Source organism: Squalius cephalus (assembly GCF_949319135.1).
Source record: "Squalius cephalus genome assembly, chromosome: 12".
Classification (NCBI taxonomy): Eukaryota; Metazoa; Chordata; class Actinopteri; order Cypriniformes; family Leuciscidae; genus Squalius; species Squalius cephalus.
The window spans coordinates 26233935-26258713 of record NC_137133.1 but is presented as its reverse complement, the minus strand read 5'-3'; the positions used below and the strand labels follow the sequence as shown (position 1 = coordinate 26258713).

Genomic DNA, 24779 nt, shown 5'->3' with positions numbered 1-24779 from the left:
AGGCATGGGGTACTCTTCATCCCTGTTTGCACCAAACACATCAGCTGGGTTTGCTGCCAAAAATCCCTTTTTTTGTTTCATCTGACCACAGAATCCGGTCCCTTTTGAAGATCCAGTCGTGTCTGACCACTGAATATGCTAGAGTTTACTTTTGGAGGAGTGAGGATGATTTTTCTTGAAACCCTCCCAAACAACATGTGGGGATGTAGGGGTTGTTTGATAAATTTTTTTTAGGCTTTCTGACCCCCAAGACTCAACTAATCTCTGTAATTCTCCATCTGTGATCCTTGAAGAGTCTTTGGCCACTCAAACTTTCCTCCTCACCATCCATTAAGACAATATAGACACACGTCCTCTTCCTGGCAGATTCGTAACATCTTTAGTTGATTATAACTTCTTAATTATTGTCCTGATGGTCAAAATGGGGATTTTCAATTCTTTAGATATTTTCTTACAGCTACTTTCTATTTTGTGAAGCTCAACAATCTTTTGCTGCACATCAGAACTATATTCTTTGGTTTTACTCATTGTGATGGATGATTAAGGGAATTTGGCCTTTGTGTTTCCTCATATATAAACTCCTGTGAAACAAGAAGTCATAGCTGGACAATTTCATGTTCCTAGTCACCCTGGTGTGCTTAAAAATGTAAATATTAATGGGAATATACTTCAGAGATATTTTTCTCATAAAAAATTCTAGGGGTGCCAACAATTATGGCCAGCGTCTTTTGGAGAAAAACATTTATTTCATAATGTGATTTACCCCCCAATTTCAATTATTTTACTTCAATGAAAGGTTAGATTTTTGCGCATTTTTTGAAGGAAAGATCAAAAGGATAAACAATGCAGATTTATTTTTTACAGCCATTTTTTGTCATATTTATCAGGGGTGCCATCAATTTTGACCATGACTGTAAGTATTTGATACATCAGAAAAGCAGAACTTAACATTTGGTACAGAAACATTTGTTTGTAATTACAGAGCTCATACGTTTCCTGTAGTTCTTGACCAGGTTTGCACACACTGTAGCAGGGATTTTGTCCCACTCCTCCATACAGACCTTCTCCAGATCCTTCAGGTTTCGCTGGGCAATACGGACTTTCAGCTCCCTCCAAAGATTTTCTGTTGGGTTCAGGTCTGGAGACTGGCTAGGCCACTCCAGGACCTTGAGATGCTTCTTACGGAACCACTCCTTAGTTGCCCTGGCTGTGTGTTTCGGGTCGTTGTCATGCTGGAAGACCCAGCCACGACCCATCTTCAATGCTCTTACTGAGGGAAGGAGGTTGTTGGCTAAGATCTCGCGATACATGGCCCCATCCATCCTCCCCTCAATACGGTGCAGTCGTCCTGTCCCCTTTGCAGAAAAGCATCCCCAAAGAATGATGTTTCCACCTCTTCCAATGCTTCATGGTTGGGATGGTGTTCTTGGGGCTGTACTCATTCTTCTTCTTCCTCCAAACACGGCGAGTGGAGTTTAGACCAAAAAGCTCTATTTTTGTCTCATCAGACCACATGACCTTCTCCCATTCCTCCTCTGGATCATCCAGATGGTCATTGGCAAACTTCAGACGGGCCTGGACATGCGCTGGCTTGAGCAGGGGGACCTTGCGTGCGCTGCAGGATTTTAATCCATGACGGCGTAGTGTGTTACTAATGGTTTTCTTTGAGACTGTGGTCCCAGCTCTCTTCAGGTCATTGACCAGGTCCTGCCGTGTAGTTCTGGGCTGATCCCTCACCATCCTCATGATCATTGATGCCCCACGAGGTGAGATCTTGCATGGTGCCCCAGACCGAGGGAGATTGACAGTAATCTTGAACTTCTTCCATTTTCTAATAATTGCGCCAACAGTTGTTGCCTTCTCACCAAGCTGCTTGCCTATTGCCCATCCCAGCCTTGTGCAGGTCTACAATTTTATCCCTGATGTCCTTACACAGCTCTCCGGTCTTGGCCACTGTGGAGAGGTTGGAGTCTGTTTGATTGAGTGTGTGGACAGGTGTCTTTTATACAGGTAACGAGTTCAAACAGGTGCAGTTAATACAGGTAATGAGTGGAGAACAGGAGGGCTTCTTAAAGAAAAACTAACAGCTCTGTGAGAGCCGGAATTCTTACTGGTTGGTAGGTGATCAAATACTTATGTCATGCAATAAAATGCAAATTAATTATTTAAAAAGCATACAATGTGATTTTCTGGATTTTTGTTTTAGATTCCGTCTCTCACAGTTGAAGTGTACCTATCATAAAAATTACAGACCTCTACATGCTTTGTAAGTAGGAAAACCTGCAAAATCGGCAGTGTATCAAATACTTGTTCTTCCCACTATATATATTAGTCAAGCCCAAAATTATTTATACCCCAGGCAAATTCGTACACACACATACATTTTTTTTTCTTTTTGAATGTTCTAAGGGAAACTGTTAATTACTTTATTTGTACATTTTAATAGCATTCATTCATTCGTCGCATTCATTCTTACTGCAATCAATGCTGATTTATTGTGATTGAGAACAGTAGGAAAAAGATTTCTCCACAGACTGCTCTGATGAAATGGGCGACTCTGTTTAATGTCTGGAGTGTTAAACTATGGCTGTCAGGAATCAGCAAGCTGCAGTATCCGTTTCCTCATGGCTAGTATAAACACTTACCTCACACACCTGGAAACACAACTGGAGCAGAAAGCAAGAGCAGCCTTAATTCAGATTTTATCCTGTAATCATCTGATCTAAAACACTAGACTTGATTTTACAAATCACTGGACTCCAGTGTTTCCGAACAATCACTTTTCTCACTCAGTTTTTGAGAACTGTATGTACAGTTTCTCAGAAAAGGCCTTGCGTGACGATGCTGTTTAAGTTGTATGTCACACAAAGCACTACAATATTTTTCTTGTTTTCTCATTAGAAAAAGAGAGAACTGACACGAGCTGCTTATATATATGTATATCCATCTGTGAGAAACATAGCTGAAGTGCACTTTGAACTGATTGCGTTCATGCTACAGTAATTCTTTTCTGGCTAACCGCAGAGTTTTGATGCAAGGTTAATTGTAGTTTGTCGGAAGACTAATGGGTAAGTCAGTGGGTGGCTGAGAGAATGGAAGTCGTTCAGAATGAACCCCGCCGGGGAGCCGCAGCGAATTCCTCTCATTTAACTCAACACCAACAGCAACCTGTCATGCCTGACAAATTGTGTTTGTCTGTGTTACCTGGAGGTGACGTGTTTTGTTCTGGGTGAAGGATGGTGCTTGGCACAACTGTTTCCTTTGTGGTTAAAACCCCTCTTTGGGGTTATTAAACAAGTCTGTGCTGTAAAAAGTTTTCTTGCAGAGTCTTGAGATTACTGGAGATCAGTAAAAAGTGAAGAAAAATAATAGCAAAACATGACTCTCAGTACATTTCTTAACCCTCTGGAGTCTGAGCGGTTTTCTGGGCCCTGGAGGTGTTCTGACATGCTCTGACATTTGTGCTTTTTTCAGTTATTTATAAACATGTTAATGGCAAAGGTGTAAATTCACTCTATATAGCACAAACAGGGCTACCAAAATATGTGATCACCATGCATGTATATTTTTGAATTTTTAAGAGAATAATTTTTATGCGTGGTTTTTGAAAAAAATAAAAATGAAAGTTGCTGAAATAAGACCACAAAACTCATAATAAATATGTGTCAATAAGACTTTTGACTAATGGATGTTGTCGCTTCGAGTTCTGGCTTCAAAATTATGTGAAAATAGTCTTGCTTTATCGTTCTCATAAAACAATACATTGATTTAAATTGATGTAAAACAGGTTTTGCTTGGAAAGCCAATATGCGAGGGGGGCGTGAATGAGGAGTGGTTTACACCTGAGAATACAATGTCCCACCCACTCTGCATAATTAGCCATTCATTCAGGTGTGACACTGACTGAGCCACAATGCAAGGACAAAAGATATATTTAGAAGAAGACTTATATTGACCATTTAAGATTTTGCTTACATCTATCTTGTAAATATCTTTTGCTATTTTATTAAAAAGGTTACAATTACAACAATAATTGCAATTTCAACAATATTTCAAGTGTACTCTTTCTTTGTAAAAAAAAAAAAAAGATTATAGGCCTACATTTTATGTATTCATTAGTTTGAATATAGCCAACATTGGAACAGCTAACATCTTAGTTGATGACTTTATTTTTGACAAAAATAGTATTTTATATGTATAGAAATTGCTAAACAAAAGCTTATTTGATGTGGCAGTATATTCTACAGTAAAAACTGTACCCAAATCTAGTCAACAAAATGTTGTCTTTCATATTTCGCCTGACTGTAACGTTGTTTTTATGAACTATTAGGGCATATAAATATTAATTTGCAGTTTAATACGTTGCTTATACAAATAGCCTACATTTTATTTCAACATATTTCAGTCGATTTTTACTCATCTCAGTATAGCAATACAGTTTGCTAAAACATCATCATTCATTCACACACGCGATTTAAACTGTCTTTTTGCGAGCTGTGGTAAACAGCGCGCATCTCTGCCGTTCATTCATTCATAAACAGAAACCCGATTCACGTGAGAAGGAAAAAAACTTACTACAGCATTCCTCAGCTCAGTCGGATCCTTGCTCCTCGATATACCCGCACTTCTGAGGTACATTTTCCATTATTATTATTCCTCACAGCGCTGCGAGACGGTGTAAACAAGTAGGCTACAATGATCTGATTAAACTTGTGTTTTCTCGAGCTGATATGGGGGCGTTCACAGGTTTGCGTGGATTGCCTCAATCATTTGCGTTTGAATAGCGCGCGCTCTCCGTGGGCGTGTCACATTACATTTGAATGAGCTGTAATGAGCTTGACTGGAATCGCTCTCTTTTAATACAGATTTCACAAGATGAGAATATTTGTTTTTTATATAAATTACTTCATTTAAAAGAAGAGAATTCAAGCTTCATGCCTGTGTGTCTGTATGCCTGATTGACTGAGTATTCGCTGAGTTATTGTTCATTTTCGGACGCGTTTCAGAATGGACTACACTGACAGAGAGAAGGCAGAACTCGTTTCGTGTTTATTTTTCTTTATTTGGCAAAAAGCACAACACTTTGTTTTTATTGTGAGTATACACAAAAATAATACACATTTAACAGAATCGATTGATGTATGAAACTTGTTTGTAAAATCAAAGTCAAAAGAGTATTTTGGGTCTCAATTCAACTGATAAGGGAAAAAGCGAGCAGATCACGCCGGCGTGATTGCCGACCTCAGAGGGTTAATTTATTTGAATGGAAAAGTGTTTAAACTAAATGTGTTTCTCTTGCAGGTCAACAAATGTTGCTATCTCGGCCCACTCAGGTTGTCCAGCTTCAGACGCCTCAGGCAGTGCCCACGCATGTAGTCACTGTGCCAACCCTGGCTCAGGACAGATCCATATCTGTTGTTGCCCCGGTAACAGCATCTCCTATGGTCGCAATGACACTGCAGAATTCCACCCATGAGGATGATGTAAGTTTCTACTGCCAGAATTCTTAAGTTTTGCAAAAACACAGTTTATTTGTCAAGATTACCTGTTAATATGGTATTAAATTGGTTAAGTTGGTTAAATTGCTGATTTATTTTGTGGTTTATGAATGGGAATCATCACAGCATATGGCAACAGTCCGCTGTCATTCAGCTTTTAAATGTCCACCAACGGAGTTCTGCTCCATTTTAATATTTTTAACAGCGTTGATAATGTGCTGACAGCTTGCATTGCTTTTCAGTTTTTAGCCAGTTAATTGTTTAGGCAACTCACCAACTAGTTGTTTTTGGAAAATATGTACACTACCGTTCAAAAATTTAGGGTTGGTAAGATGTAAAAAAAAAAAAAAAAAAGTCTCTTATGTACGGAAGCCCTGAACCGCAACATACAAAAAAAGGATTCTAGCATTTCGAGTTTAAAGTCGAAATATTTAGAGTATAAAGTCGAAATTACGAGAATACGGTCTTCCGTAGAAGTTCTTATTTATTTTTTTTTTTGTAAAGAAATGCGCTCGTGAAGTCGAACTGCTTCTAACATGGATCTAAATATAATAGTATAGCTTTTTACTTTTATCTGGGCTTTCAACAAAAGGAAATTCTACAGGTGCTAATCTACCAACATGGCATTACCATGGTGTTGCCGTAGACGAGCACGTAGACTCCACCGGAGTACCACAATCCTGGTCCAAACTTTGTGGCACGTTGACTCGAAGCCTACTTGTTTTCGTGCTCATTTATAGGCAACGGCATCTAGGTCGAGAACACTTAACAGTAACCGTACTGTCTCCCTCTTCACCCTAAATACTTTCTGGATACATTTTAAGTGCATCTTTCTGTATCCAATCATTTGGCGGATCCTGCGATTTCCTCAGATATAAAGCTGGATAACTCCATCCAGTCTGAAAAGTGTTTTCGCCTGTAAAGTCTGGCGCAGTAGGCCTATATTTTGTAACGTCCTAAAACAAATGGTAATGCCATGTTGGTAGATTAGCACCTGTAGAATTTCCTTTTGCTGAAAGCCCAGATACAAGTAAAAAGCTACTATTTTGTTTAGATCCATGTCCGAGGCAGTTCGACTTCACGAGTGCATTTCTTTACACACACACACTCACACACACACACACACACACACACACACACACACACAAACTTCTACGCAATTTTGACTTTATTCTCAAAATATTAGGACTTTAATCTCGTAATGTTTCGACTTTAATCTCGTAATGTTTCAACTTTTTTTTCTTACAGAATTTTTTTTTTTTTTTTACGTTTCGGTTCAGGGCTTCCGTACTTATGCTCACCAAGGCTGCATTTATTTAGTCGAAAATTCAGTGAAAACAGAAGTATTGTGAAAAATGATCACAGTTTTCTATAAATAACTGTTTTCTACTTGAATATATTTTAAAATATGATTTATTATTGAAAGTTCAAAGTTCAAAAGAACAGCATTTATTTAATGTAGAAATACCCTGTAAAAGTCTTCCCTGTCAGATTTGTTGAATTTTATGCATCCTTGCTGAATAAAAGTATTCATTTTTTTACTTTCCAAAAAAAATTTAAATTCCAAAACATACTGACCCCAAACTTTTTAACGGCAATGTACCGGTATTTTTGCACATCCCAATTTATTGTGCAGTTATCCCACATACAAAAGAGCTGCTATGATGATTCAGTTTCAGTGAAAGTAAAAGACTTTGTGGCATTCCACATTAAATGTTTTTTTATGCAGCAATTATTTTTAACTGGAATAGATTGAGGTGCAAGCCAACATGATTTACCTTGTAAATCTGATGGCAAGTATATTTTAAGAGGTGTGTCTGCTGTGAGACTTCAGTGTAAACACCCACTGCTGTGATTGGCAGCATCAACATCTTTGCATATCACATAGCTAGTATTACATGTGGAACTCTCTCAAAAACTTTTAGCTCGTCTTTACTATTACAGCTAAACTAATTGTGAAAAGTGGTGATTATTGCATTATATTTAGATCGTGGCATGAAAGGTTGCAGTGATGAGCATTGTAGCCGACTACAGACGTGTTGAGCTCGTGACTGCATCGATCTCGTCATTGCAACTCATAACAGTGTAAACACAATGTAAATAAGAGATTTCGTTGATTTATAACCAAAGACTATATGTAAAATGGACTTTGTTATAACTGGAGTTTTGGCGAGAGCCCATAACTCAGTCACTGAAAAACTCACACTTTTTTATTGACAGCTCCAGCGATTGTTGCGTTCTTTGTTCGCTTTCTTAATAATTTAATCAGTTTAAATACAGATTATTTTTGTCCTACTATGAAAAAAAATGTGAAGTTGACTGTTTAGTCACTGGTTTGATTTACTGACACATAGACAAAGAACATCTGATTAATTAACACAGTTACCTACATGTTGTCGCATTACTGTTGAGTCCATAAAAGTCTGTTTGCAAAGCCTGCACCGAAATTGCGACTGATTTACCAAATAATGTGAAATGTATTGAATACAAATAAATAATGCTCAACTGAGACATTCACATTGTTGAAAACAAATAACCACATTCCTAGCATTAGGATCCTTTAGAAGGTAATGTTGTTTTTAGTCCAGTGAGTGATCCTGTGCTCTTCTCTCCTCATCATCTCACTATCACGCCAGTGGGTGGGGCCAAAGTTGCAATGATGAATTTGTTGATTTTCTTCAGCAGAGGTGGTCTTTCACCTATAGGCACATTCCACAACGAGTCATTCGCTGGACTTGGTTTCAATAAAAGCTGTTTTTGGACTAACAAGGAAGTTTTCATTTCTGAAACTTATAGGATGTTCTTACAGTATGATGACCTCTTACATGTTAAAAGCTCAATGAAAAAGTTCATGACCCCTTTAAATTAAGTGTAATCTTTGTATTCACACAGACAATATTGTTTCAGTATAGTTTCAATATAGTTACTCTGTTTTTTACACTAAGTTAAAAAGTCTCTTATGCTCAAGACTGCATTTTTTTTATCAAAAATACAGTAAAAACAACATTATGAAATAGTACAATTTAAAATAAGTTTCAGCAGTCGTCAGTGCCACATGATTCTTCAGAAATCATTCTAATATGCTGATTTGGTGCTCAAGAACATTATTTTATTATATTCATTATGCATTTTTTTGGAAACTGTGATACATTTTTTATAGATTCTATTATGAGTAAAGTTTAAAAGAGCAGCATTTATTTGAAGTAGAAATCTTTTATAATATTATAAACTTTTGAATGGTAGTCTATTTAAGCCTTTCGCTGTAAAAAAAATCCTCAAACTTTCCAAGAATTATAAATGGAAAGGACATTTGTGCTATTGTAACAGTAACATATAATTGTGATAAATTATTATCCTTCTTTAGACGTTTAATGTGCAGATGTGTGTAATTTCAGTATGGAAGAAACCCAGTAATAGCACTGAATCTCAGTAATGGTTAGTACTGCATCAGTCTCTAATTCTAGTGTATTTGCTCAGGGACTTATAGCTGCTGTGTGTTATTTCCTGTCCCAAAACTTTATATTGATTGACTTTCTCAACAACAAAAAAAAGAAAGAAAGTGTGGCTGTGCAGCATTTTCCACATTGCTCTGTTTGTTTGAGTGTCTCAACATGGCAACACTGGCTCAACCAATAGCATGTGTTTGGGGTGGGATTTCCTGTTTTGGAAACCTGTTTGCTCATAATCTTAGTTTAATAGTGCTAGTCATGTAGAAATTACACGCTGTGACTTTAAATATGGAGAACAAGAAAGGGAACCTGAATGACCAAGGATCTGGTATTTTCTCATCAAATGGTTCCCTAAACAAAAGCCTGTGTTCTCCCAGATGTGCTGTCCTGACATCAGCGAAAAGCCCTACCCAGATGTGAGAAATTAGGCTGTTTATAGTTGAGCGAAGAGGAGAAGGTGTTATGGTAGAAACAGGAGAGAGACTCATTGGTGAGAAGAGCCCAGATTTCTAAAGAAGGGATTAATAATGGTGGTGAAAGAGTGTCATGTTTGTATGTTTCTTCACAAAAAATAATTTGAGAGCAATAATTGTCAAATCCCCTACTCTGCCGATCAAAAGTTTGGGATTGGTAAGATTTATGTTTTTAAAACAAGTCTCTTCTGCTCACCAAGGCTGCATTTATTTAATTAAAACTACAGTTAAAATAGTAATATTGTGAAATATTATTACAAATTAAAAGAACTGTTTTCTATTTGAATACATTTTAAAATGTATTTTATTCCTGATATGGCAAAGCTGAATCTTCAGCATCATTACTCCAGTCTTCAGCGTCACATGATTCTTCAGAAATCATTTTAATATGTTGATTTGCTGCTCAAGAAACATTTATTATTAATATTATTATTATCATCATCATCATCAATGTTTAAAACGGGTGTGCTGCTTAACGTCTTTGTGGAAATGATACTTTTTTCAGGATTCTTTGATGAATAGAAAGTTCAATGAACAGCATTTATTTGCATTTATTACATTTATTTACTAAATGTATTAAAGCAGAAATCTTTTGCAACATTATAAATGTTTTATCTGTCAATTTTGATCAATTCTTGTTGAATAAAAGTGTTAATTTCTCTCTCTTTTTAAATTTTACCACAAATTTTTTAATGTTATCATTGTTTACACAAAAATGTTAAGCAGCAAAAACTGTTTTTAAAATTGATAACAATAAATAAGATTTTTTTCTTGAGCAGCAAATCAGCATATTAGAATGATTTCTGAAGGATCATGTGACACTGAAGACTGGAGTAATGATGCTGAAAATTGTGCTTTGCCATAACGGGAATAACTTTCATTTGAAAATATATTAAAATAGAAAGCAGTTATATTGTAACAATATTTCTGTTTTTACTTTTTTGGGGGGGTCAAAAAGACTTCTTTCAAAAACATTTAAGAAACCTTTCTTCTCCGAAAGCATTTGAACGGCAGTGTATATCTTGTGTCCGAAAATGTGTATTTTATTTTACAGGATATTGTCATTCTGATAAGGATGATCCGTTGTAATAACAATTACCCAAAATTTTGTTTTGTTTTGTAAGAGTATGGCTCTCAGAGTCAACTATTAGTCCCAGTGTTCTTAGCAACCAACCAACAGTGAGCTCATGCTCTCGTTATTTTCCATTAAAGTATTTGTTCCGACATACAGATTCTACTGACCTCAGATTAATTAAATAGAGTTCAGCATTAGTCTCAAATTTCTGTGCATTTAGTGCTGCCTTTTCCATATTGGATGTTGTTACAGCTTTCGCTCCAAGCTCTTTTCAATTTCCAAGTTCTCTGAAAAAAAAATCCCAAACAAACAGCAGAGCACATGTGTGTACATTAGTTTGATTCGTGTGTAGGTTGAGTGGCATTGATTGGGAGAGAACATCGAGACAATGGACTTCCATAGAAATACTGATAGACACAGGCGCTGTAGTAAACATTGCTGGGTAATGTCTGAAATTACTGTTTAACAGCAGAATTCTTAACTGGATATGTGCGAAGTCACAGTCAGCCAGATAAAACCCTTCTCAAATCAGTGTTTCCCCTACAATGTATTAAGCAGCGGTGCAGCGCCAAGCGTGATCAGTAATATCACACGACATTCACTTACACACCTAAAAACACTGAAACATGGCGACCGGCGGCGTTGCCAGTGCGATGGCTCTGAATCCACTTGTTGACAAGAAAGGAGGAAAGAGCCACAAATGGAAATATTTTTGATTAGGCTAATGTCACGTTGCCATAAGGGGCCGTTCACATTCACGTTCACATGCAAATATTTCAAATGTGGGCGCGCGGCAAGCGACGCGGCGCACCTCTGTTCATGGTTGCATAGCAACGACAGACGCCACGGGAGAGCGAGCAAACGCTTGTGGAAAGGAGAAAGCGGTACAAACTTTTCTCCGTTGAAGTCTATGGGGTCGCTGTGTCCATTTTTTTTTTTTTACTGTCTATGGAAAATATGCCGTCCCGCCCCTCCGTGTTCGGCGATCAGGTTTCATTCTCGCGCAGCTTGTTTAGTAACTTCACGTGCGGGTCTTTTCCTGGTCTTTTCCGCTCCGTGTTTGCGCCGCGCTCTCCGTTCCGTGTGTGTGTGAGTGTGTGTCGGCGCACTGCGCACTCTGCTCAATGTTCCGCTCCGTGTTTGCGCTGCGCGTTCTGCTCCTTAACGGCCCAAACGCTCCAATCATGTACCGATCACGCACTGGAAAAGCAAAGTCCGCTCAAATAACATGAAATTTCTCAGTATTAGACTTCTGTTTGCTGAGCTGGTATAGCCATGCTGGGCAACAATGGTAAAATTACCTGCTCTGATCACATGCTCTGGTAATAAGAGCTTTGTATGACTGTACTTTATTTTGATAATTAGTCAAAAAATAAATCTGTTAAATCTGAGTATGTTGCATAGAACTGAATGAAGAATAATATATTTATGTTTTATATTTTAATATAGGGCTATTTTCTGTCCAATTTGTGAGGACATTTTTCTTTTTTCCCCCTTTTTTGTGTGTTGTTTAATTTAATTAGTGATTCTACATTTAAATATTGATGATTACAAGTTTGGGGGAAATGCGATTGCGATTAATCATAGCAAATTGTCTTTCTTACATTTGAGCCCCTGCCCCTGATGAACTCTTTGCACGTCCCTGAGGTTAGTGAAGTAAAATAGGCTATGCAAGCTAGTCACCTTTTAAACTAATGAAAAGTTTCATTTGGATTTTAATGTTCAAAATGTCTACAGGATAAAATAAATGAAAGTACTGGTTACATGATGATGTATCTAAGTGCTAAAGTGTGTTACAGAAAAAAAGATCAGTAGTGCAGCAGGTGAGGGAGGAAAGAGTTTCATTTTTCCACTATCAATTTCTACCTTACATCTGAAAATTAACACAAAAGAAAAACATGAATAATCCTGTCCTAATCCTGTTTGTGATCAGTTCAAGGTACGTGCTGCAATAATCATGCCTTCTGTTGATGGTATGTCAAATTTGTATGTCTCAAAATGTCAGACTGTCAGATGTTAGGTGCACATTGGCCCTCCTTAAATCTATGGTTCCAGGTAAAGACATGATTTCAAAAGGGCTTAGTCCAGTTGTCTTGTTGTGTGTTGCCCGGATGCTGCAGAGCACAGTGGGTAGAGCGTCTGGCCAGGCAAGTCCTTCGTGATGATGTTTTGACAACCGTTCCTTTATGATTCGGTTCATCCTGTCTGTTTGTCCTGAGGCTTGTGGTCTGTATGGACAATGTAATGACCACTGGATGTTCATCATTCGACATACCTCTTTACATACTGCACCTGTGAAATGTGTTCCCTGGTCTGAGTCTATGCCTTCTGGTAGACCCCATCTAGGAATAATGTCTTTGACCAGTATTTTGGCTGTGTGTGCTGCTGTGCCATGTTTGGTTGGGAATGCTTCTACCCATCTTGAGAATTTGTCTATTATGACAAGTACATCCTGAAACCTCCCACATTTAGGCAGTGTTATGTAGTCCATTTGAAGATGTCTGAATGGGCCAGGTGGGGCTGGAGCTCTCACAGCTGGTGTCTTGATTCTAGCTCCAGGATTGTTCTTTTCACATGTTACACAATTATGAGAACATGGTGGGCTTGTATGCGGAACTTGGGATGCCACCATACGTGACTGAATCTTTGGATCATTTTATCTTCACCTACACGGCCCAACGAATGAATTTGTGTGGCCAAATAAGGGAGAAGACACTCAGGAGCAACAGTTCGAGAACCATATCGCCAGATATTATCATCATGTAATTTTGCTCCATTTTCCATCCATGACCATATCTCTTCTCTTGATGCATCATTCTGCATCTTTTTAATGTCAGAAATTGATTGTCCATCTTTTTTTCCAATTGTCTTAATTTTGCCGTTTCCACACATTCATCCTTTGCAGCTTGTTTGGCAGCAACATCTGCTAATTAGGGCTGCACGATTATGACAAAAATCATAATTGTCGATTATTCCCTTGAAATTGTAATTGCGATTATTAATTACGATTATCACAATTTACATTGAATATATATATATATATATATATATAGGCATATTATTATATATGTTTACTTAAAAATTGTGAACACACACACTGTCCCCCTTTACTTAACATACACATAAATTGTAAGAATATGACTAATAGTAAAGACTACTAATAAATAAACATTAGGCCTATGCTACAGCTATTAAATAGCAGTCCCAAACTAGCTTTTGTAAATACAATCTTGGTATGAGCCACCACAGTCATTTATATAAAAAATAACTTTTTTTTTTTTGTGAAAATAAAGTGGCATTTGGGGGTTAATATTAAAACGACAGTTACCATGGTGATACACAATACTAACAAGAACTGTTAATGAAACATGAAAACTGCTCCTGGTGAATAGAATGAAAATCATACCTGCATGCAAATCCTTCTCAGCTAACACACGACGTACCAGTAACGTGATTTATTGGTATTTTACTTTTATTTTGTGACTTACCAATTTACAACGTAACAACGTTGCATGCTCGTAGTTTCCTTTGCACTTTTATACACAGCGCGTGTCGCCGCATTTGCGCGTGCAATTTAAGAGTGTGCGCTTACGAACACAGTAGCCTATAACGGCTGACATGACAGGAACGTTCGTTTTTCTGAGGTGAAAGACTTTTTATTTCAGCGTACACATACGTCGCTGCCTGGTAGTTCCTTCCTATTGTGCTGGGTTTTCTGAAGTAGCTGTGATTTGCCTCTCATTACATGCTCTAAATGCACGCAGAGTGGATTTTTTTTTTTTTTTTTTGTAATCGCGGCTTTGGACGATTACGTAATCGTGGCATCCATAATCGTAATCGCGATTAGAAATTCGATTAATTGTGCAGCCCTACTGCTAATGCATTTCCTTTTGCTTCACTTGTTGTTTCTTTGGAGTGTGCTTTTATTTTTAGGACGGTTACTTCATTTGGTAGCTGAAGTGCTTCTAGAAGTTCCTTGACCAATTGTCCATTCTTAACGGGAGTACCAGCTGCGGTCATAAATCCTCTTTGTCGCCACAGTTGTCCAAAATCATGGACAATTCCAAACCCATATCTTGAATCTGTGTATATGTTTGCTGTTTTATCTTGGGCTAGTTTACATGCTTCAATCAGGGCCTTGAGTTAGGCTTAGGCTTAGGCTTTCATATCGTCTTATCGTCAGCCTGTGAGATCGGCGATACACGATATTATCGTGAGGGGGGCGGGGCTTACTTATTTGATTATTAACTTGCTTATTTACTCATCAATTTGCTTGTTTTATTACTTCGTTTTAAATATGAGAATTTTTTTCTATTTTGCTAGCAAAGGTGGAGTGTTTATTAATAGGCTAAATCAGGTTATTTCCCGGTATAGTGAGGTAAAAAAATATCCTAATCATTCTTGTATCTGACTCAGAGTATTTCAACATGTCAGCGGGAAATTTACGGACACACATTATCCTCTCATGCCGTTACAGATGCAGCGTTTTGCCTATAGGCTCCTTCTGCACGAGATGAGAACACGTTTTAATTTCTTGGGTCAAAAAAAAGTGTTGGAGTCTGCGATATATGTCCTCCTACCAGTGCTCTCTCTGTCTGGATGCACTTCACTTATGCGCACCGCACTTCAATAAGCCCAAATAACGCGGGTTTTAAATGCCGGGAGAAATCAGAGGCAAAAATCTAAAAGTCGATCGGTTATAGCCTACTTAAACCTATGACTTGACTCTGATAAAGGAAAACGGGTTAATGCGTTTACATGACCACATGCATTGTCTGTTTATTCAGCATAATCGAGTTAATAACGTGCATGTAAACGCGATCATTCCCTGAAAACGAAAGCAGAAACGGACTGAGCTTTCGCTGCATTAACAGCGCGTTCTCTCAGAGACGACGGTGGATATAACGGTACAGCAACTATCAATTTACTGGCTTAATATTTCTCTTGTGGACTTACATTATTGACAGTGAAAAAAATTGAAGAATATTTCTTGTTAAACAAGTTTGAAGTTGCTTGTGATTTTCACAGATGGCAGAGTTTCACAGATATGCTTCGTGAACTAAAGACTTTTATTAGGCCTAGGCGGCCTATATAATTTTATTGATATTATTATAATTCATATTTTGTAATTGTATTGTTTTTAGTGTTATTAGTGTCATTAAATATTTTGTTAATGTGCTATGGAAACAAAATACTGACGAACAACGATGCCGCGTCTTCATCTTGGCTCTGTATAAGAATGATGCGTGGGTTAAAACAAGCACTCTTGACAATGTGTGAATGGATCACCTGGCAATTAAATTTCGTTGTGGGATGTAGTTTTTTTAGTCTGTTTTAAAAACATTTTCTTTGAGGAGTCCTCATACGCGCGCGTCGGTGATGTCGCAAGTGTCGTTATGTGGTGATGTCGCAAGTGTGGTTATGTGGTGATGTCGTTATGAATTTAGGCAAGGCAAATATAATTGTAGTTCCTAATTAATTTAATAACTATACTAGCTTCATAATAATAATAATACTAAAAATAATAATGATTTAATACATGAATGGGAAAACGAGCCAATTATCGTATTGATATCGTCAAAGGCATCTGCCATCGGCGATATCTCTGTCTATCGTCGATACACGATACTATCGTCTATCGGCACAACCCTACCTTGAGTTCTGCTTGTTGAGCTGAAATACCTGTAGACATTGATCCTTTTTCCAAAACCTCTGTGTCTGATGTCACAGCCCATCCAGCTTTCCTTATCCCCATATCACAAGTTGATGATCAATCAGTAAAGAGGACCAAGTCAGGATTTTGAAGGGGAGTTTCTTTGATATGCTGGTCAGTTTCCAAAGTAGTGACAATCTCCTCACACTTATGATCATCTTCATCTGCCTCTGCAGCCATCATCATGGTGGAAGGATTAGAGACCGTAGCTTTCTCAATAACAATATTACTTGCTTCTAGTACTGCCAGCCAATTTCCCCATCGGCTTGCGGTCACTTGAGAAGCTCTGTGCATTGTTAACAGAGCATGTACTGTATGTGGGCATTTGACAATTAACTTTTGATCAAGTGTCAGGCTGGAAACAAGTCTAACTGCCAGATAAACTGCTTGCACTGCTCTCAGGCAGGGACCGAAACCTAAAGCCACATTATCTAATTTTGTTGAGTAGTAACCCGTTGGTCTCTGTTCACCCCCGTGTTCTTGTGTTAACATGGCTGTCATATATCCATCTTTTTCATTCACAAACATGGTAAAAGCAGGGTGTCCGCGGATCCTTAAAAAGTCTTAAAAAGTCTTAAATTAGATTTTTAAAATTTAAGGCCTTTAAAAGTCTTAAAAAGTCTTATTTTTACTTATGAAAGGTCTTAAATTTTCGATGGCAATTTGACTTAAACATATCTAAATGTTTTCTAAATTAGAACCATCTAATTAGCGTACTTTTTTTATTTATTATTCTTTCTTTGTGGATTTGCTTGTTCACGTGACATTTCGCGTCATTCGCGGCAGCATTTCGTCCATCTCCTGCACGCGAAACAGGAGGAGAGAAGAAGTGAGTTGGTAAATGTCAGTTCTAAGTTCAGTCTTTATGTGCGTAGTGGTGTGCGATGTGTATTGTCTATTATGATATTGTAATCATTGTTTTAACGATGTACGAGGCACTGTGAGCTGACATCGCTTTTGTTTCTCGTGCTTTCACTGCGTGATGTGTGCAGTTATAACGTTAGGTAGGCTCTGTTCCCATGAGTTTTTGTCTCATATTTATATCATATTATGTTGTTATCATAGACCTACAATATCACATCAGCAAGACTTCCATTTTCCCGTGCACAATTGCAAATGTGATTATTCATTTATATAACAGTAATTAACAATAAATTAACATTGTGAGTAAAATTTTATAAACAGTATTGTCAATATTGTTTGTTTTCACTATTTCGCTGACGAGAATTTCAAAATGAAGCCACAGAAGAGTCTCAATGCAACAGACAGCGATGAGTTTTTGACTGGAATCCACGTTTTGAACGAATCAATTTAATGATTCAATGAACAATCACTTGCTTCTTTCCCGAATGAATCAGCCGAACGAATCGGTTGAATGAATGACTCTCATTTATTAAAAAGGTGACTTGCCGCCACCTACTGGCAGCTTTAGTTTCACATTTAGAGTACTTTTTAATTAGAATGTTAAATATGAACTGATTTCTAATTTTAACAATCTCATAGCTTTATTTATGCAATTGTAAATGCAGTGTAAATATATTAATGCCAGATCTGATGCCGCCACTGTGTCACCTCTGCACTGCAAAGATGGATTTTGATTTAATGATTTAATTTGACTGGTAACAGTGGTATTGTGTAATTATTCTAATAGAATTTAATTTGAATGTTAGAATTTGACATAAAAGGTGATGCATACATCTACAAATGTCAATATATAGGTGAACATGCCCCTGGAAATCAATTTAAGATGGCAAATATTACCCCTTAATAAAAAATGTTAATTTCTGTCACTGCTGTGAACTGACCACTCCATAGAATATGAAAAATATGAATATCTTCATATGCTGTGAGCTGTCAACAACAGGCCTAAACCAGCCATGGCACCAAGCACAGAAACACAACCAGTAAAATATTATCTAATTATTACCAACAGAACTTTGAAAATATCGATCGAGACATATTTTGTCAATATTGCACACCCCCTAATGCATGGTATTAATTTTGATTTCTTCGGGTCTTAAAAAGGTCTTAAAAAGTCTTAAATTTGACTTTAAAAAATGTGCAGAAACCCTGTAAAAGGTCTCCCTGTGTCAGGTATTCCAATGGCAGGTGCTTCACTTAAAGCCTTTTTCAGTTTCTGAAATGCTGTACATGCTTCTTCATTAAGTGTGATGTTTTCTTTGGAAGGTGGATTTCCTTTTACTAAGTCATAAAGGGGCTGAGCAATTTCAGTGTATGAGTCTACCCAAGATCTGTTATAGTTACAGAGTCCCAAAAACTTCCTTAGTTCTTGGACTGTTTTAGGTTCAGGGGTCTCTCTGATTGCTTTAGTTCTGTCTTGGGTTATTGTTCTTTCACCTTTGGATATCTTCTGTCCTAAATAGATCACCTCTTTCTGCATGATCTGTGCCTTTTCTAAACTTGCCTTGTGACCCTTGGAGCTCAGGTAATTCAGCAGGGCTCTGACATCCTTCTCATGTTCTTGTGCAGTCTCTGAGGCAATAAGAACATCATCCACATACTGTATGATTTCTGAAGTCACAGGTGGCATCTCTGGAGACGTTAAATGTGTTCTGAGAGCTTGGTGGTAGACAGTAGGGCTGTTGTGGAAACCTTGTGGAAGACGTGTCCATTGATATTGCTGGCCAGCAACAGTAAAAGCAAGCCAGGCCTGAGACTCGGCTGCCAGGGGCACTGACCAAAAGCCATTAGCCATGTCAATGACAGTGAACCATTCATGCTCTGGTTTCAAGGTGTTAAAAATGGTAGCAGGGTTAGCTACCAGAGGTGTCAATTTATCCACATATTTGTTGGCTTCTCTGTAGTCTACTGTCAGTCTCCACAAGCCATTAGCTTTTCTTACGGGTCAAGTTGGGCTGTTGGATGCACTTTGAGTTTTCTTCAAAATACCACGGTTCTCTAGCTGTTGAACAATTGGTAGAATGCCTTGGATAGATTCTTTGCTGACAGGGTATTGTTTTGTGCTCGGTGGTGTTCTCCCTGTGAATGATACTGGGGTCATTTGTAGCAATCCACAGTCATCTTTATCTTCTGACCAGATACTGTGCTGCTGCAAGTCAGTCTTTTTACAGTAAAGGTTGTGTGGTTTTCCCTACCCAAACGTTTGTTTCCACTTCATGAGGCCCAATACCCATAGTAATTGGACTTGTTTTTCTCAGGATAATATCCCCCCCCCCCCCCCCCCCCCCTGCTCCATTTGCGGTGATGTGCTCCTGACTTAGTGAAAGTTCAATCTTGTCAGCCAATGATGCAAGGCAAGGCAAGTTTATTTATATAGCACATTTCATACACAATGGCAATTCAAAGTGCTTTACATAGAAGAAATTAAAATAATAAAAAGAAATAAGAATAATTAAAACAATTTAATTATTTGTTTTAATAATTAAAACAAATGTAGGTATGACCGTTAGCTCGGCTCCAGTATCCAGTAAAAATTGGACATCAGAGTCATTTATTTTTACACATACATAAAGTCCATCAGTTTTTTGATGGACTGCCGCTAGCAGGTGCTGCAGAGAGGGGTGTTTCAGTTTCCCTGTGGCTCAACAGCATTTAGAAGGGTGTGTTTTTGTTCTTCAGTAAGCTGCTCAAACCTCTTGGTGAGATCATTCCCATCTTTGTTTTCATCCCTCATTCTCTTTTTGCATTCACGAAACCAGTGTCCTTCTTTGTTGCAATATTTGCACTTTCCTTGTCGTTCTTGTCGTTGTGGTTTTGTGTGTGTATATCTCCAACCTCCTTTTTCTTGAACATCAATCCCCATGTTCCTTGTGCTGTGTGTTAAAGATCCAGATTGCAGAGTTCTTAGTTTGACCTCCTGTGTCCTTTCAATTTTTGCTGACCACTCAACAAGCTGATTGAAAGCTGTTCCAACACTGTCCCAGTCGTCATATCGGATTTTGAGGGCTTTTGAGATTTCAGGTTTCAGTCCATTCACAAATGCAGTTTTCAGAGGCATGCTAGTATCCTTGTCTAGATCCTCACTGTCATTTACACCGGAGTGTTCCAACCAGGTTTGTGTGAAGCGTTCTTCAAACTCTGCAACACTTTCTCCAGTCTTCTGCATGCATGAGGTAATTCTAGCCCAATTAATCTCTGCAGGTTTCAGTTCGAACAAGAAGGTTTTTACAGCTTCCCATCCAGCCTCAATGTTCTCTTGAGACTCACCTACCCTGGGTTCATTTTTACATTTACATTTATGCATTTGGCAGACGCTTTTATCCAAAGCGACTTACAATGTATTCAAGGTACACATTTTACATTTTGTCAGTTCTTGCTTTCCCTGGGAATCGAACCCATGACCTTGGCGTTGCTAGCGCCAACGCTCTACTGTTTGAGCTACAGGATTCAACACTTACAGTGAGTTTTTTTTTGATCATTGTCTCTCAGGTTGATATTAAGTATCATTGCTCCATCTAGTGGGTGTAAGGTATAGATTTTCTGCAACTGCTGAAGAACTTGCCATACTTTTCGTGGTTGTTTGTACACATCTGGTAATTCCTTAGACCACTTGTCTACTTGCTCCGGTGAAGCTGGCTGGTATGTCTTACAGGGAACATATTTCTTAATAGTTTTTTTACGATGCGGGTTCGTCTTTCGCCTTCCTCCTCATACTCCTCCTCATTGTCAACTTCAATTTCAGTCCTTCTGTTCTTGACAATTACAGGAGCAAGTCTAATCTTTTTGTTCTTCTTGGGGACATGAACATGTGTCTCAGGTTCAACATCACTGTCATCAGGGCTCCCAGTCAAGCTGCTGTCACTTTCTCCTAGCAGATAATGACGCTGTTGAACCTTCTTGAGGTCTTTAAATGGATAGAGTGACTCTTTCTCCATCTTGCTGCTAGATTTTATGGAATTTTGTTGTCCAGAAAGGAACTTTAACAGCTTGTCATTATCATTCAAGAGTCTTTCTTTTTCCTTCTTTTCATTTTGCAGTTGTTCAGCAAGTGCTCGAACTTTTGCCTTTTCCGCATTGATCTCTCGATGTAGTTTGTCAGCCTCACACTTTTGCAAATGTTGCCGAATTTGTTTGCCCAGAATAACAGATAATCCATCTCTCTTAGTGTTTGACCTTAAGCGATGTGTCTTTCCGTAAACCCTTTTAATATCCTGCAAGTCCCATAATCCATCTTCTGAATTTTTAATGCCATATTTCTGCCACATGTCATCATGGCACTTCCTCAGTCCCAGCCTTTTGTCCAAATATTCAAACAGGTTGTCTTTCATTTCAGCAATGGTTACATTTGGGGGTTCTGTTCCATGCTTTTCTGTGGTAGGCCTTTTTGCCTGGCCATTATCTTTCAGGGGTGCAAACAGCGCGCTTTTTGGCGCCTCCCGCTTTTTTCACGTCAGTTTGGGTGACTTGTGTGAATCGTGCAGATCCGAAGAGTTTTTTTTTAAGGAGGGGGGGGGGGGGGGGGTTGAGAGGGTCTGATTATAATTTAACCAACAGTAATTCTGGATTGCGTCCACCAACAAGTAAATAGGAAATAAGCGAATCAGAACACTGCGCGCCAAACCAGCAGTATGTGCGCAAGCGTGAACCACTAGTGTTTCTGTCTCACTCTGGATCTGCCACTGCATCACATTTCTCTCTGCGTGGCGTGGAGTGTCCGTTTTTATGTCGGCTCTCATGTTAACTGGTTAGAGCTTGTGTTAGAGCACAATGCCTGCGTGACACACAAACTTCTCGAGCCGCGCCGAAAACGTGTGCTAGAAATAGAACCACAACCGACACCTATTTTTCACGCGACACGCAAGAGTGTTGGAAGTTTTCAGACAAAATAGAAGGCGCAAATACATATTAATAAATTACATTTTGATGCTTGAAAGTCTCTCGGTTTTGACAAATGCATATATAATTGTAATTAAAAATAGGCCTAATTATCGATTTTCAAATATTGCCCCTGTCAATAGGCCTACAGAACGAAATATTCTGTAGCCTATTTTGCCGTCAATACTGCCGACGTTGTTTTTGCTGTATCAGGCTATATATATTATGTTTAACATCCAAATGTAGATGGTCTGTCGGCGCACAGAGCCACGCAGTCGCAGACAGCACGTGAAGTTCGTGAACACCGAATTCCCTTTTCTTTCTTATCTATTTGTGTTTGAACAGACATGTGCACGAAAAAATAAGCCAGTGTCCGTCTCAACGAGTTTCCCCGTAAACGCAGTCAAAATAAATGGATGCGTGTCATTACCGGTATTAGATACGTGCATTCGTCTTAAAGGGACAGCACCCAATATACCTGCAGCTGTTTATGTCACCAAAGTACAGTTAATTTACCTGAAAAACATAAAGCACTGCTTTATTTCTCGTGTATTTGTGTTTTATTGTATTTATATTTGTATTATGTTTATTAGTTTCTATGCAGATGCACTAGGCCTACCCTACACAATTACCCCAATCATCCTAGAATTATTAATTCTTTACAAAAAGAGCTATTCAAATCATCAGGTGAAATTGTTTTCAGGAAGTAGCAGTAAAGCAAGAAGAAGAAGTGCAAGATAGTTTTTCTAAATTTCATTTGACTCTATGTGCCTATAGGGGTGGGTTGGGGATGGTGGCAATGTAGTATCTGGATATTTGCCGCGGGACGAGGGCTTCGATTACCTCTCTCTTTTTTGACCATACATGTGTTTGCACCCCTGATCTTTGATTTGTGTAGACTCAGCCATGGCAGTACAGCAGATGTGCCCCCTCAAAGGTGAAAATGCAGAACAAAGGTGTTAAAGCCTTTAAAGTACTTTTTCAGATTTGAAATCTCAGCAGCCTGAGAACTGACCATTTTAGTTACATAGACAAATCATAAATTTACTAACTCAGCTTAGTTTTCAATCCTACATTCAAAACAGAACATTCACTTTCAGACTAAGTTTCCTTGTTTCATTTCTGAAAAACTCCTGACTTGTTCATTTGGTTCAAATTTGTCCCTTAGACAATATACTTTCAATCTTTCTGCATCTTTCATCAGAAGGCAAATACACTTCTAGTTCCTAACACAATTAGAATGTTTAATTCAAAACTAAAATATTGGCTACTGAATTAGCACCCAGTCAAGAATTACCAATTCTTGCAGCAACGTCAGTCCCAAACATTTTAATCTTATATTGGCTACTGAATTAGCACCCAGTCAAGAATTCCCAATCCAATTCTTGCAGCAACATCAGTCCCAAACCTTATCTACAGTTTCTACAATCTCTGGATGAACGGACTAAATCGTTTCTTTAACAATTCCTACAGACTCCAGAGAAAGGACCAAACTTTATAGTTTCTACAATCTCTGGACGAACGGACTAAATTGTTTCTTTAACAATTCCTACAGACACCAAAGAGAAAGGACCAAGCCTCTGCTTCTACAATCTTTTGATGAACGGACTAAATCGTTTCTTTAACAATTCCTACAGACTCCAGAGAAAGGACCAAACTTATACTTTATTTCAATAGCTCCTACAATCCCATGAGAACGGACCAAACCTCTTTCTTAAATGATTCTTAGAGACTCAAGAGAACAGGGCCAAGCTATAAAACTTATTTCTATAGCTCCTACAGTTTCAAGAGAATTAACTAAATCATTTAAAAGGTTCCTACAGACTCATGTTAAAGGCCCAAGCCTAAAATTCTCAACAATACACAGTATGTGTGACTACACTACAAATCTTTACTGGTCTACTATTATTCTTTTCAATAATTCTTTTTAGACAGCTGATAAGTTTCACTCACCAAATTAGGATATTTGAGACCGGATCCAGTTGATTCAAATAAATTGTGCCCACAGATGCAATCTTTTGAACTTCAGATACTCGAAAACTATTCCGTTTACTTCTTGTTGCAGCTGGTGAGTTCTTGGTTTACTCCTTGTTGCAGTTGGTGAGTTCTCTTCTTGTCAGTGTCTCCTGGCTGGCTCTCGCCAAATTGTTAGATTTTGGTGTATTTGGCCGAGCAGTGGTTTGGGTGGCTCGCCAATGTATTAGATTTCTTGACCAGAGTTCTTGTGGGGAGAAGAATTTATTGAAGGTTTGTAGTGTAGCAGTCCTTCAGCAGCGATGTTAGCATGTCGCCCTTCAACAATCTTAACCCAAAGTTCTGTCTGTATGACTGAACTTTATACATGAAGACAAAAGGGCTACAAACAAAGGAATACTGTTAGGGCCTCCCACAGGAGATCGATCTAACTTGCTAATCCACTCTGAGCAATGCTGATTCTTTTTATTCATTCACACCAATCAGTTTCTATGGGCCATACATCTGAATGGGCCATTCATCTGTATGGGCCATTTGACACACACCTTTGCAGACACAGACAGAGTGGATTACATCTGATACACAGTCACAATGTAAATGAATCTGATGACTGAAAATACAAAATCTATCAGGGGTTATTAAAAAAAAAAAACCCGCGAGCGACTTGGTAGCAACCTCCGGCACATAACAGCACCGCTGCTGGAAAAATGTATAGGGGAAACACTGCAAATGTTTTAATTAAAAAAAAAACTGTCAACAAGTTCGTTCATATTCATCTAGTTGTTACGTGATGTTCCGTCA

General features: G+C 38.3%; 1 protein-coding gene across 1 annotated transcript in view; it reads left to right on the top strand.

Annotated features, from left to right (window-relative positions):
* atf6 (activating transcription factor 6) overlaps positions 1 to 24779 on the top strand; it is a 62624-nt gene that overhangs the window by 5357 nt on the left and 32488 nt on the right. The window contains exon 7 of the mRNA XM_079887743.1: positions 5302 to 5483. Coding sequence (XP_079743869.1) covers positions 5302 to 5483 — 182 coding nt within the window. The remainder of the gene's footprint in view (positions 1 to 5301; positions 5484 to 24779) is intronic.